General features: G+C 41.7%; 1 protein-coding gene across 2 annotated transcripts in view; it reads right to left on the bottom strand.

The window, feature by feature from the left end:
* The window catches only part of lrp5 (low density lipoprotein receptor-related protein 5), a 69,790-nt gene that overhangs the window by 26,662 nt on the left and 28,980 nt on the right, over positions 1–14,148 (bottom strand). Inside the window, exons 8-11 of one of the 2 annotated variants that reach the window (XM_032524291.1) lie at positions 13,306–13,391; positions 12,496–12,717; positions 12,008–12,096; positions 10,874–11,045 (exon numbers count right to left, since the gene is read on the bottom strand). In XM_032524291.1, coding sequence (XP_032380182.1) covers positions 10,874–11,045; positions 12,008–12,096; positions 12,496–12,717; positions 13,306–13,391 — 569 coding nt within the window. The remainder of the gene's footprint in view (positions 1–10,873; positions 11,046–12,007; positions 12,097–12,495; positions 12,718–13,305; positions 13,392–14,148) is intronic. The other variant, XM_032524292.1, reaches the window with a different exon arrangement.

The following is a 14,148-nucleotide window of genomic DNA, read 5'->3' as shown; positions in this document are numbered from 1 at the left end:
ACACACACACACACACACACACACACACACACACACACACACACACACACAGTGCTGCTATCGGTTTCCTACATAAGCAAACAGAGAGCGTAAAGACACCCTGGGAGTGTTTACTTATGTGTGTGGGCGTTTCATAATAGAGGAATTTCTCAGGAATGTGCAACCTTAGACTAACCGATGCGTGACAGATGATACACTGAGTCATCCAACAAGAAAACTGGTTGATAATAACCCCGCCACCACCGAGTTCCGGTTGCTTTTGGCTGTGGCTGCAAAAGTATCTTTTTCTCTACCAGTAACCTTTATATGATAGTTAATCACTTCCTGTCCGGTCCAACATATTATTTGATGTTGTTTGTGTTTGCTAATCCTACTTCCAAACAGAACTGTTCATGATCTCTGGTTTCCTAATTAGGTACTTTATGTCCTTTTTAAAACGTCCTTTAAATAAACTATATTGAGTTTATAAATGACATGTACAGTAGGGCTGTGTTTGACTCAATAAAAACTTGATTTTGTCGATTAATTAATTAGTTGATTTAATCACTGGTGAAATATCAGATCTGTAAAACGGAGTTTCTTTACAAAGAATCATGCAAAAGAACCACTTGAGATCTTTACCAGAGATGTGCTCACAATTTTCTTGGAAGTAATTCATTCAACATGAAAAAGCCTAAAGAAATGACTAATCGACTGAAGAAATTGTAGCAGTCTAAAATAAGACCATTTTATTGAGTTAAGAAATTAAATATGCAGTCACGTTATTACTCTATGTATTGATCCTGGTCCCATTCTATATACTGTTCTTTGCAAGATAAGCTATTTACTTTTTCCCCAAAAAACAATTCTGTCCATTTGATCCTGGAAATATCAAATAAAACCAATCATGTACCTTGAGACACTCCCCCACTCCAGAATCACATGTCACGTTCACACATAAGCCCCGCGCCCACCCCCTCCCCAGCCACTGGACATATAAATAGCAGTCAACTGTCAACAGTATGGCATATGGAAAGACTGTGAGCATGCAACTGAGAGTAGAAATACTACAGTAGTAATACTAGTGAAGTATTTTGAATTTGATTAGTAATCAAGTAATTTGAATCAAATTAAAAAGGGGTGTTAAGTTACTCTTCCAACACTGTCATCTGGTGCACAGGTAAAACATGTCCCGCTTATGTGACAGTTAGAGGACGTTGTGTTGTAGATAGCAAGATGCATTGGACAGTATATTGACAAAGACATGAGGCAAAGGTCAGCCAGAAACACACAGAGAGGGGAACACTTTAATGTAACCTCAGGAGATACTGAAACACTATTTTATTTATTTGTTTAAAATCTGCAAAAACATCTGCGTGAAAAACTGCAATCCTGGGCCTGCAGTTTCCATGTGACCCTGGTTATTAGTAATAACATTTAAGGCCATTTAAAGCTTTAGTTGTATAGAAAACAAGATGGTTTGACCTCTATAGTGTGTCTCCTGCACATGGGACACAACAGAAATAAACACACACAGCTGTGGGCGAGTAGCTGCTCACCACAACAGAGCTCAGATCAGATATTACCATTCTGATAGTAGACATAAGGTCAGCCACAACGCACACACTCACACAGATGTGGGCCAGAGGCTGAGCTCCCGGAGGAAATGAGACATGCAGCAGCTACTGTCACTTTGTGGTAGCAGGTATGGAGGAGAGCATATGGCATGGAGACAGACAAACAGGATGGGAGAAACAGGGAGGAGAGGGAACTGGCAGGACACTGTGGAAACTCTGAGCAACAACAGGTGTTTCTGTTATTTCTCTAACCTGAGATCTACACACACACACACACACACACACACACACACACACACACACACACACTCAGGATTTATGGAAAAAATGTCAAAACAGTGTCAGAAGTTCAATAAGTCATCATGTCATGACTACAGCTGCAACTAACGGCTCATAGTTTAACTCTCAATTCCGATTGGTCAATTACAACATGGGTCCCATTGGGCCGAGGACCGGCGCCGGGCCACAAAGCATTTGCTACCAGGCCGTGAGCAAATGCTATGGTTTGACAAAAATATAAAATGTAAATATAAAATGTTTTAATATTGCCTGTCTGCGTTGGACACTTCCCCACCCATGTACCTCACCCAAGACATGATGGTAGTTTATTTATTGAAGACAAAAAAAAACTAAAAAGAAGTAGACCAAGAACAAAACTCAGTTTGTCACATACAAACTACAAAGCATAATAGAGACAACTAGAGCTAAGCTCACAGAGCATCTCCAGGTGGTTGGTCAAACCAGTGAACAGACAACTTGGTTTGCTTGTTGCCTTTCAGTGAGTAGGAGCTTATATATGTGGTGTGTGTGTGTGTGTGTGTGTGTGTGTGTGTATGTGTGTGCGTGTGTTGCCTGCTCCATTATCACCACTGCCAGTGTTTTTAAGAGAAGCTCCACCGTTTCACAAAGACATCTCAAATCGTCTTTCACGGCCTTCACAGGGGATAAAGCATCAGGGCAGCACAGAGTCACTCAGAGGCCAATGTCCACACAAAACTGTTTCTTATCATTTATCTAATGGAGCCATTCTGCTAGGCACCATTTGCCAGGCAGCTAGAAGTGGCAGAAAAGACCTGAAACAAACCACTGATCTTCATTGTTGTTTCAGGAAAAGCACTGAAAGAGAAAAGTCAAGTTTGTTGTGTCAACATCTGTAGGTTTCAGTTGTAGATTTAATTAAAATGCCTTTCTCCTACATGTAGAATATGTTCTAAAGTTATTCTGCACACCACATAAGGCACGCAGGCATAGTGTATACTACATACAATGTAGTATACACTATGCCTGCGTGCCTCGTGCTTCCTGTATTTATAGTTAACACAGTCCTACGAGGAAATGTTTTTCCTCTGCCTGGCTTGCTGTCATCCTTGTAGAGCTGCAAAGATTAATCGATAAATCGGCCAAGGTAGCACATATAGTGCAGCTGCAGGCTATTGTTAAGCTAACGTTACCCTGTGTCTTTAGCTGCATGCTACCGGTTGTTAAGCTAATGTTACCCTGTGTCTTTAGCTGCATGATACCAGCCAGTAAGCCAGATAACATTACCCTGTGTCTTTAGCTGCATGCTATCAGCCAGTAAGCTAAAGCTACCCTATGTCTTTAGCTGCATGCTACTAGCCAGTACCCTAACGTTACCCGGGCTGTGTCTCAAATCGCGCACTTCTGTACTAAATACTAACTATTTGAGTACATATGCGTTCACATTGTCGAAGTGCGGTCGAATGCAGGGTACTTAAAATACCCGGATGGTGTACTCAAACCGTTCACAGAGTTAGTGTAGATTGATGCACACTTTCCACACTCAACGGTCGCCATCTTGGCTACGTAGCGGAAGGGGCGAGCTAACACCTTGAAAAACTTTGTGTAGCGGCAGCCGAAACGCGATAGCGAGACCGACGGAGCAATACAAAGTTGAACGTGAGTCTTTTTGCTATACATATAGCCACTTGTAAATGTTACTTGGTTAATTTTACAGTAGATATAATTTTGTACCACAATATAACGTTTATTAGTACCTAATTTGACGTGCTAGCACCAACCTAGCTAGCTAACAGCGGCAGTTTAACCATATTGGCAAATATTATAAGCTAACGTTACATGTGTGTGTTTGTTAACTTTCGTCCCATTGTAGACAATTTTGTGTTATATGTATTACTTAACGTTGTACATAATCCGATGTGAGCGTTAGCTCAGCATACGCGATCAGCTGATTGTCTGCAGGTAACGTTATGAGTGGCGTAACTAATGGTAAAACGTATCTGCTGTTACTCTGCTCACCCTGATGTTATATCCTGTTTATACTGCCTCCACCTGATGTATATCCTGTTTATACTGCCTCCACCTGGTGTATCTGTATAACCGTCTCTTCGGGACCAACGAGGAATAGAGGTCCATCATTGGGGCGACGATGGCCATCAGACCGTAGAAGGATCCCCTGAGAGTCTGCTCCCCCCTCAGTCCCTGTCCCCATCGACTATCTACGGCCTGGGGGCATAGACCCCTCATGTCCCTGTCCCATCAGACTAGCTACGGCCTGGGGGAGCCTGCAGAACTAAACAGCACATTTTTAAAAAATTATATTAAAAGTATTTAACTTTGTTATCTTTTGTATTAAACGTTGCATGATTGTAGCAAACATAATAATATAAGGAATGGGTCTATTTCATGTCAATTCTGTTCCCTCTGCTTTCACTATTGTATTGTCACTGTATAAGACCATTTAGAACAAAAATACAACTTATATAAAGATGTAAATGAATGTGTTTTGTCTATTGATGTAAGTTGTAAGGGGTAATGCTTCATAACAACAGTCTTATCTCTGGGCTACAGGGATGTCCTCATGAAACCGTTGAGCATTAAAATGAACAGTAACGTAATGAATATTTACTTATTTTTTAGAGCAGAAACATAAGTATATACATAAAAGAGTGGACTGCAAAGAATAGGTATAATTAAGAGTGCAGTAAGAACGAATAATACGATACAGTTGTGTGTACTGTTTTCAGCTAATGGGGGGGGTGACATGACGGCGGTGTCGCAGTCGTCATTCTGGCGTGACACGGAGCAAATATATCACATTTGTTTTTGTTAACATATCAAAAACAAAGCAGGAATTATTTTTCGCGAAACACAATAGCCGACTGGAATGCTCTCCCGAGGTGAAATTCCCAATTGTACAGAAGAAGAAGGGATGAAATGTGATCGTCATTTCCGGTAAGTGCACATGGAAGTGCGCGATTTGAGACAACACTCCTCTGTCAAAATTTACGCACTATGCAAGATAGTACGTAGTGCACGAAGTGTACTTCTGTAAGTGCACTAAGGGAAGTGCGCGATTTGAGACACAGCCCGTGTCTTTAGCAGCATGCTACCAGTCAGTAAGCCACACTGTTGTTTTTTGCGCAAGTAAGCAGGGTCCTGCATGTAATTTTAATCAATTTTCAGAATTTTCATTTAGAATTTGTGACAGGCCTATTCACCTACAGAACCTTTACAGAAATCCTGACACCCCTACTGAAATATTTTTTATTTGTGTTCATAGTGTGGGAAGAACCTGTAACACCCACAGCAAACCGACTCAGAAAGAAAACTAGAAGCAGCCCTAGGTCCAGGTTGGACCTGGACCTGCTTCCTGTGAGGCTGCTGCTACATGCTATCGATCTTGATGTAGCCGTTGTTTTCTGTGTAAAAAATAGGCGGAGTTTTGTGAACTTGTCTCTGCTTCTCCTGTTTGACCAGCATCTCTGCCTTGAACTTGTTGGGGCGTTTCATTTTGAGTTCCAGGGACTGGGTTTTGGATTGGAGGGCCTCGTTCTCCCTGGTCCTCAGCTGCAGCAGAACTTGGAGCGCGTCCACCTGATCGTGGAGCTCGTCCTCACTCTGAGCGCTCAGCAGCTTATGCTGCAAAAATTATCTTTTCTCAACTCGCAGCTTCCTGCTCAGATCCAGTATCTGCTGAAGCAGAGATGCATTTTGCTGGCACAGCAACTCTTTCTGAAGCGCGATACTCTCACACTTTGCCTTTGCTGCGTTGAGTCGACTGTTCAGCAACTCAGTTTCACCGTCATGGAGCTTCTGTTTAAGGTGAAACGCTTTGTCCAACTCTTCTCTCAATTTCTGTACCATCTCTTTGTGAATAAGGCTTTTCTGCTCCACCTTCGAGGCCTTCAGCTGCTCCGGCACTACCAGAGATTTCACTTCTCCGAGGTTTCCTCGGTGCTCCTGATTTTCTCTTAGCAGGGCATCATATTTCTGACATACGGCCTCCATCTCAGCCTTAACTGCGTTGTAGTTTTCAGTCAAGGTTCTGAGTTCTGTGGCAAGCTCTTCAACGTCCACTTCACTGATCTTCTTTTTAAGTTTGATGGTTTCTTCATAGGTATCCATCACTTTTGTCACAATCTCCTCTTGCACCTTCATTGTCTGACACAGAGCAGCGTTTTCCCTCTTCAACTTCTCTTTCTGCTTTTTCTCCGTCGAATGCATGATGTCCAAGTACTGGACTGTAGGTTTCAGGGTCTCAGCTTTGCTCTCATGCTGTTGCTGTTTTGAGTGGATCAAGGCGTCACCCTCTTCTCTCTTGGAGGTCTCTACACACTCTTGGACACACAAGCTTTGCTCAGATTGGAGCTTTGCGTTGAGCTCCTGACTGTTTGGTCTTAGGGATTCAATCGGTTGTCTCATGGTCTCTTTTTCTGCCTTTAGTTCGTTACATTTTTGCTCAAAGACTTTAAATTCTTTGACCGTTTCTTTAAGCTTGTGAATGTTTTGCTGCTGGGATGAAATCTGTCGCCTCAAGGCCCTGTTTTCTTCCATCAGTACGTCAAACTCGCCATTCAATGAGTTTCCATCTTGCAGCTTTGCCTTGACTTCCTGAATCGGAGCTTGTTTTTGTCGACTCATGGCCTTACTGTCTGCCTTGTTTCTCTTCTTCTAGTTCTTTATTTGTTGGAGCAGTGTGTGGTGTTCATGGAGTAGGACCTCGTTGTCGCATGGTTTTCACGGTCCTTAGAGGCGTCTTGGTAATGTTCTGCATCTCCTGATTCATCTCTGCTGTCCGAACACCCATCAGTACCAACACAACCTGTACTTTTAAATCGTTCTAGTAGTTACAGTGTAGCAGTTGTAGACGGGGAGTCCTTGTTGAGATTTTCCGATCAAATCAGATAATATTTTTAGCATGGTTGCTATGTAAACAGAACGCCGCATCAGACGTAACCTGTCTTTTGTGATTTCATGTCAGCATGGTGAGAATTCCAGAACTTCTAGAAGATTCTTGATTGTCCCATTTCAAGGGAAGTTCTTTTTACATACATCTTTATTTCACAGTTCAACGCATACAGAAATGCCAAGAAGGCTAAACTAGAATTAATAAATTAAATATATAAAAAGGTGAGTAGTCCATGATTATCTACAGTAATTAAAAAAACATAGGGACTGTTTAAATTATAATTATTAGAGCGTTTTAAAGGCTTTTTGATTCAGTGATTCAACTGTTTTAACATAAAGTTGAATTAGAGGTTAATGATTAGATTACACAAATGTAATGTTTGGCGGTACGCCAGTATTTATCATGGATGTGTTTACTAGTGTTGCCAGGCAGCCTGCTTTCCTTTGTTCCCCCCCACTTCTTCCCTACTACTTCTTGCCGATTTGCAGATTATTTTGTACCCCTTCATTGCATTTCGGAGAATACTGCAACGATCGATGCGTTAAGCATGAACGTCTTTGTGCACGCTCATATCTTGCCATCTACAGAGCCCGGCGCCACGGTGACGCGCGTGAGTATATAAACAAAGCTTTAGCCTGTTCAGCTAGACGGATACAGAAACAAGACGCAGAAAAAGACACTAGCTATTGAAACAAGGTGCAGGGCCTAAAGCAGGGGAAATTCCACCATATACACCTCCCTGCTCTTACCTCACACACACACACACACACACACACACACAAGCAAGCAAGCAGTTACCATATGCCTCAACAGTGTGATTGAATGGCGCTACACACACTCAATCTGCATAATCACAACAAAGCAGCCGTTTTGTGTGTGTGTGCAGAGAAAGCAGTACATCAGTCAAAGCTAACACTCTCAAACACATTCATGTGCACACACACACACACACACTCTTCTTTTTAAAAGGTAGGGGGTGCGGTAACTTCAGAGGGTTTTTTCCACAGAGGAGGGGGAAGGGTGAGAGGCTGCAGAGGGGGAGTCAGATTTCTTTAAAAAAGACTTGAAAACACAGAGCTAGACGGAGAGAGAGAGAGAGAGAGAGAGCATTCCTCCAGTGTTCTTGGAGAAAGTCTTCAGTCTGGCTCAGGCATTTATCATTCTCTCTCTTCTATCTTTCAAAAGGTAAAATGCTGGGCGCACTTCAGTTTTCATCTGTTTGGCAGGCTCTATTCACACTCACACACACACAGACAAACACACACGCACACACACACACATACACACACACGCCACTAATACAGTAAATAATATATATGTGAAGATATTGCCATTCATACTATCAACTGACACTCAAAATCCAAAACATATCAAATTTACTAAAATGTAAGACTAAGAAAAGTCCCCATTCGTGGACCCATCAAAAGCATCATCAAACTGTTTGTCGATTATCGAATGAGTTGCTGGTTCATTTAAAAGTTGACAACTAATCAATTAATGAATTCTGAAATCTTTACAGCTTCACTCTCAGCAATTCATTTAGTAAGCATAGTGTAATTACTATTGATAGGAAAAATGGACAACATGACAAAAAGTAAAGTTACCCTTTAACACAACTTCCAGTCAATCTACAGTTCTGTCACTGCAAATGGAAGCAAATAGGACATGGCTTCAAATCTTACAGTGGGCAGCCTCCATAACTCTGAACAACATTCAGACTACACACACACACACACACACACACACACACACACAAGACAGAGGCAGACATACAATGGAAATGTCTTCACACCCAGCAGCAATTTCTTTTCAACAGAATAAAAACAAGGCTGAAATGTGAAAAAAGCCCTTTGAGGTGGGTCCTTTCACCCTGACCGAGAGAGAGAGAGAGAGAGAGAGAGAGAGAGAGGGAGAAAGAGCGAGAGAGGGAGGGAGAGAGAGAGGGAGGAAGGGGGGGAGGGGGACTCAGCCACCCCTTTTCAATTCGTAAGCATCCAGCCAGAAAGCTCAGGCATTCACTATTTTGTTCTGGTGTTCCCTCTTCTCCTCCATGCTGCTATGAAAATATGTTAACTCTAGTAAACTCGTCCAATTCTGCAGATGCCACAGCAACCACAAAATCACAGGGACGACAACGCTAACCAGACAAAGCCAGAGACACATGCTGATGATAAAAAAAAGAAAGAAAAACGAATAAAGACAAAAGAGTAGAAACAAGCTGAAAGGGGAAAAACTACAAACAGAAGGGAAGAAAAGAGCAGAAGAGGAGGCGCATCCAGTTATTGTAATGTGTGAAAAAAAGAAAGCCATAGGGTGTGATATTGACAGAGTGAAGGAGAATGGAGAACACCTGCTTTAAAGGAGCTTTAGAAGTCTTGAGGAGGGGGGAAGGGCAATGAGAGCGCTCCCTCTTTCACACCGCTGACCAGGGTGGGGCCAGGGATGTCTGATCAGGGTTCAACCCTTCTTTTGGATATTCAAGCAGAGCCAGTCAACATGGGTATGTCCCTGGTAGGGCTGAACCATTCATCGTTTTCAAATCACAATTCGAAAGAATGCGTTTTGTGAAGCCCGCAATCAATCAAATGCGACCACTTAGTTGAATGTTTGGGGTAACATTTGATTTAACATTTTTTTGTCATATTTTCAGTGGATTTTTCATTTCTTTTGTATGACTTTATTTAACATGATGGTAGAAGGTGTAAGTGTTATAGCTTATTAAAAGAAAAAAACTTATTGCTGGCAGCTCATATCTATGTTCTCATCCTTGCATAAGAATACAGACAGGTTTTGTAGGTGGCTCATGTTACAATGCTAAAGTTTTATCTGTCACACAGTGATTATTGAACTTTAGCTCAATTTCAAAATCCTAAATTGAATCGTAAACGCAATATCTGACAGAAAAATTGCTATTAGTGTTTTCCCCCCAATTGTTCAGCCCTAACACCTGGTCGGGACAATTCAGAAATGACCGGGGTCACAACCCGGGAAACAATTCATAACAATTACTTGAATTGCTAGAAATGGGCGGGGCTTGACACGTCATATTCAGTAAACAGCTAACTTCTCACATACTTCAGTCCAGCTGTGCACCAGCAGAACTAATTTTGTGAGGCTACTTGAATCTGTCATTGTACAGGAAAGAGAAATAAAGCTTGTGTTTGACTGACTGACAGCTGCACTGGTCACTTTATCCAATATAATTATTTGACGTTTTTTCAGCACAAGCCCTTTTGACTGAAATCTATCAGGCTAAAATGAACCAAACAATACATACAAGCCCCAAACCGTGACATGAAGTGTTGTAGTGTACATGTCAGTGGACAAAATGTCCAACAGGTCAGACTAGACCTGTACAGGCCAAACCAAGCCAGGCCAGACCAGAACGAGACAGGCCAGATCCCATTGGACCAATAGAGACCAGACAGAAGACAACAGTCTCACACAATAGTGCGTAAGTCTGTCCAGCAGCTATTGCATAACTCGTACCACATTCCCCGGGATCCCAATTAAAACACACATGCATGCACACACAACTCATTTCTCCTCAATCCACCTCCTCTTGTTCTGATTTTTATTTCCTTTCTTAGAGTTTCTGCAGGTTTCACCAAGTGAAGTTTAAGACTTGTCAAGACCTCTTTAAGACCATTCTGAATGAAATTTAAGACGTATATATCATGAAATCAACTAAGCCCTAAATTCATTTTTTTTAAGCTAAGTATCAATAAGCTTGCACTTCCACACAGCTGAAGAATGAAATCAGTTTCATGTCTGTGGTACAATCCGAAAGAGACTCGCCCCAATAACACGAAAGCTGATTGGCTGCAATGTAAGTTGCATGTTGGTCTTATTTGTAGTTGTAATACAGCAAATTTATTTATGGACTAGCAACAGAAAGAACTACAACACCACAGAATTAAAAACAAATAGCATTAGAGATAGTGTTGCATGGTTGTAGGAAAATGTTTTAAGTTATTTGAGACCGAGATCACAATATTTTATATTTAAGACTTTATAAAGGCCTTGATTTTAAAATTTTAGATTTTTTAAGACCCTGCAGAAACCCTGCTTTTTGTCCTATGTCCCAGCTGAGAAGGAGCTAGAGACGCCACACTTACATGTTGTACAGACCGCTTTCTTGACATACCTCTATCTTGTCCGTTTTAGCATCTCCCCAGTATAGCTTGCCTGCAGCGTGATCTATAGCCAGTCCATTGGGCCAGCCCAGAGAGCTGTTGAGCAGAACCAGCCGCTCCGTCCCATCCAGGTTGGCCCGCTCGATCTTGGGATGCTCGCCCCAGTCGGTCCAGTACATGTAACTGAAAGAGACAGACGCAACCAGACAAGATGGAGTTTACTTTCAGTCAGGGAAATCAAACTTCACACATTCCTATCAGTTAGATTGGAGCAGTGGCTCCCAAAGTGAGGTACGGGGACACCCAGGGATCCTTGGCGTGGTTCCATGTGGTCCCCAGTATAAAGGGGAATCATTTATTTTCACTGTAACTCTATCCATAAGTAACACAATGACAGAATGACATTTTTGGTCATGGGATTCATTCATTTTCTGTAATGAAACATTTAAAAGCAAGACTCAAATGGGGGACCCTGGGATAAAAAACTATTTGTGTCAGTCCTTCACATGAAAAAGTTTGGCAACCACAGAGCCTATCCATTTCATATTTGGAAGATTTGTGGGTTAAACATCTGTTGATCATTTCATACTTTCTAAAGAAGAAAGACCAGCCTTGCTACCAGCAGAGTTTAATGCTGTGTGTATTTTTGAAGTTTTCTGAACATGTAACCTCCAGCTGTTTTTAGATCAAGTGTTGTGGCCAGGCATGTTCCTTCTCTGTGCTGGGATGCAGGGATAAAGCCAGTCTCTGAATTGTTTCAAATATTTTATTGTTTATTTCCTAACGGGGACATCTAAAATGTATTGATTCTAAAAAATTCTGTACTCGTTTTCATTTTTAGAGCGTAAACTCTCTCCAGATTGCTAAACACCCCCAAGCATTATAGACAACCTGACCTCAGAGTCACACACACACACACACACACACACACACACACACACACACACACACACAGGTTTGTGGCACTATCTTTGTTGAGACCTGTCATTGACATAATGCATTCCCTAGCCCCCCCATACCCTAACCTTAACCATCACAACTATTTGATGGTAACTATAACTAACCTTAACTATCACACAATTTTGTTAAACAAGAAAACACACACCAAACACACACACACACACACACACACACACACAACCTACCCATTAACTGGGTCCAGGACGATGGCTCGGGGTTCATCCAGGTTCTCAGAAATCAAAATTTTCCGAGAGGTCCCATTCAGCCTGGTGACCTGGAATACCACATTATACAATATTAAAATACAACATACTAACAGAACAATATTGTTTATAATGATCACATGTATTGTTTTTCTTTGGTTGTCTTTTTTTAACATATTATATATATTATCCAATAAATCAGCTAATGTACAGTGGAGAAGATGTACCAGAGTTGCAGAGATGAATCAATGAATTGATTAGTTGTATATTATTATAATGTTCGGCATCTGTTTCAATAATTAATGAATCGGTTTAAGTTATTGTCATCTTGGGCTTTGGAAAACACCGATCCACATTTTTCACCATTAATTGACACTTTAGAGACCAAAAAACTAATCCATTCATCCAGAAAATAATCCACACATTAATTGGGCCATGAAAATAATGGTCGTTGCAGCCCTGAGATGTACCTCAATCCTGTCAGTGCCAGTGTCGGTCCAGTACAGGTTCCTGGCCACCCAGTCCACAGCAATGCCATCTGGGTGGTTGATCTCCGTGGTAACCAGCACCACGGCATTGCTGCCATCGATGTGGGACCGCCGGATGGCACGAACCTCATCATCTGTCCAATAGACATAACCCTCGACCGGGTCATAGTCTATAGCTATGGCATGGCGGATGTCATCAACCTGCATGAGCAGAGGAACAGGGATGACTATGTGTGTGTGTGTGTGTGTGTGTGTGTGTGTGTGTGTGTGTGTGTGTGTGTGTGTGTGTTGTGTGTGCGCGCGCGCGCACATAATTGTTAGAGCTGAGCAATATGGAGAAAATCAAATATCTAAATATGTATTTACCAAACATACCGATATCAATATTCCGGTAGATATACATATTGTAGGGTTGCCTGTTGGTACTTTCACAAAAAATTTACACAATGAGATTATGTATTTAATAAATAATTATCGGTAATGTGGATATATTGTGGGTAAATGCAAATAACAGAACAGCTGAAACAGTCTGGTAAGTTCAGAAAATGACATCACTGTTCTGTAATGCAGCCTTTAAAACCAGGAAAAGACAACACCTGTATCATATCACGATATTACGATATCCATAATCGACTATCTAGCCTCCTGCTGTGTGTTATATATCAGTATAGAGTGTGTGTGTGTGTGTGTGTTTGTGTGTGTGTGTGTGTTGTGTGGTGTGTTTGTGTGTGTGTGTGTGTGTGTGTGGTGTTGTGTGGTGTGTGTGTGTGTGTGTGTGTGTTTTTTACCTGGTAGCACTATGTCAGTGAAGTCTGGCAGGTCCAGTGAGATTCTCCTCAGGTCGGTCCTTCGAGCCAGCAGCAGAACCTGCTCTGCTCCTGAACAAACCAGACATGTTTTTATTATTTATTGATGCCCGATTGTATGTCTGTAGAATAGCATTAGCTTGATACATAACTTTACACTACACACAGCCCTGAAGTACACACATGCTCAGGTCCTATAAATGTACCAATAAAGAGATGTCAGAATGAGGGGGGCTGTGACTGCTGGACAGGCGCCCGGAGCAGTTAGGAAGGGTTTGTGCCTTGCTCAAGGGAACCTTGGCAGTGCCCAGGAGATGAACTGGCCTCTCTCCAGCTTCCAGTCCACACTCTGTACTGGGGCTTGAACCAGCGACCCTCCGGTTCATGTTATAAAGTAGTCTCCAACTCCAAGCCCAGAAGCTGACAATGTCATCATAGCAGAGTAATTTCTCATAATTGATAAAGCTGTGTCTTTGGGTAAGAGTCTGAAGTCTGAAGATGCTGACATTCACATCAATGCTCAAATGACAAAGGCTGTCCAATCTTGTTCTCTTGAGAGGAGACACAAAATGCTTAAACCAGAATTTCACTGGGTTTGAGCATTGTTGGAAACATGTGGGTGAATGTAAATACATAACTCAACAACATATTTAACACAGGTCCAGTTGTTTTTAGACATTTTAATGAAGAAATATCACATATTATACACAATGCTGGGCGGTATACCAGTCTATACAGTATACCGGTATTAATTTCCAGTATGATATGACACTGTAACCATCTTACAAAAATCAAATATCACAAAATGTTATTTACACAATGAGATTTT

Source organism: Etheostoma spectabile, chromosome 8, assembly GCF_008692095.1.
Source record: "Etheostoma spectabile isolate EspeVRDwgs_2016 chromosome 8, UIUC_Espe_1.0, whole genome shotgun sequence".
NCBI classification, from domain to species: Eukaryota; Metazoa; Chordata; class Actinopteri; order Perciformes; family Percidae; genus Etheostoma; species Etheostoma spectabile.
This window is presented reverse-complemented; position numbering and strand designations above follow the sequence as displayed.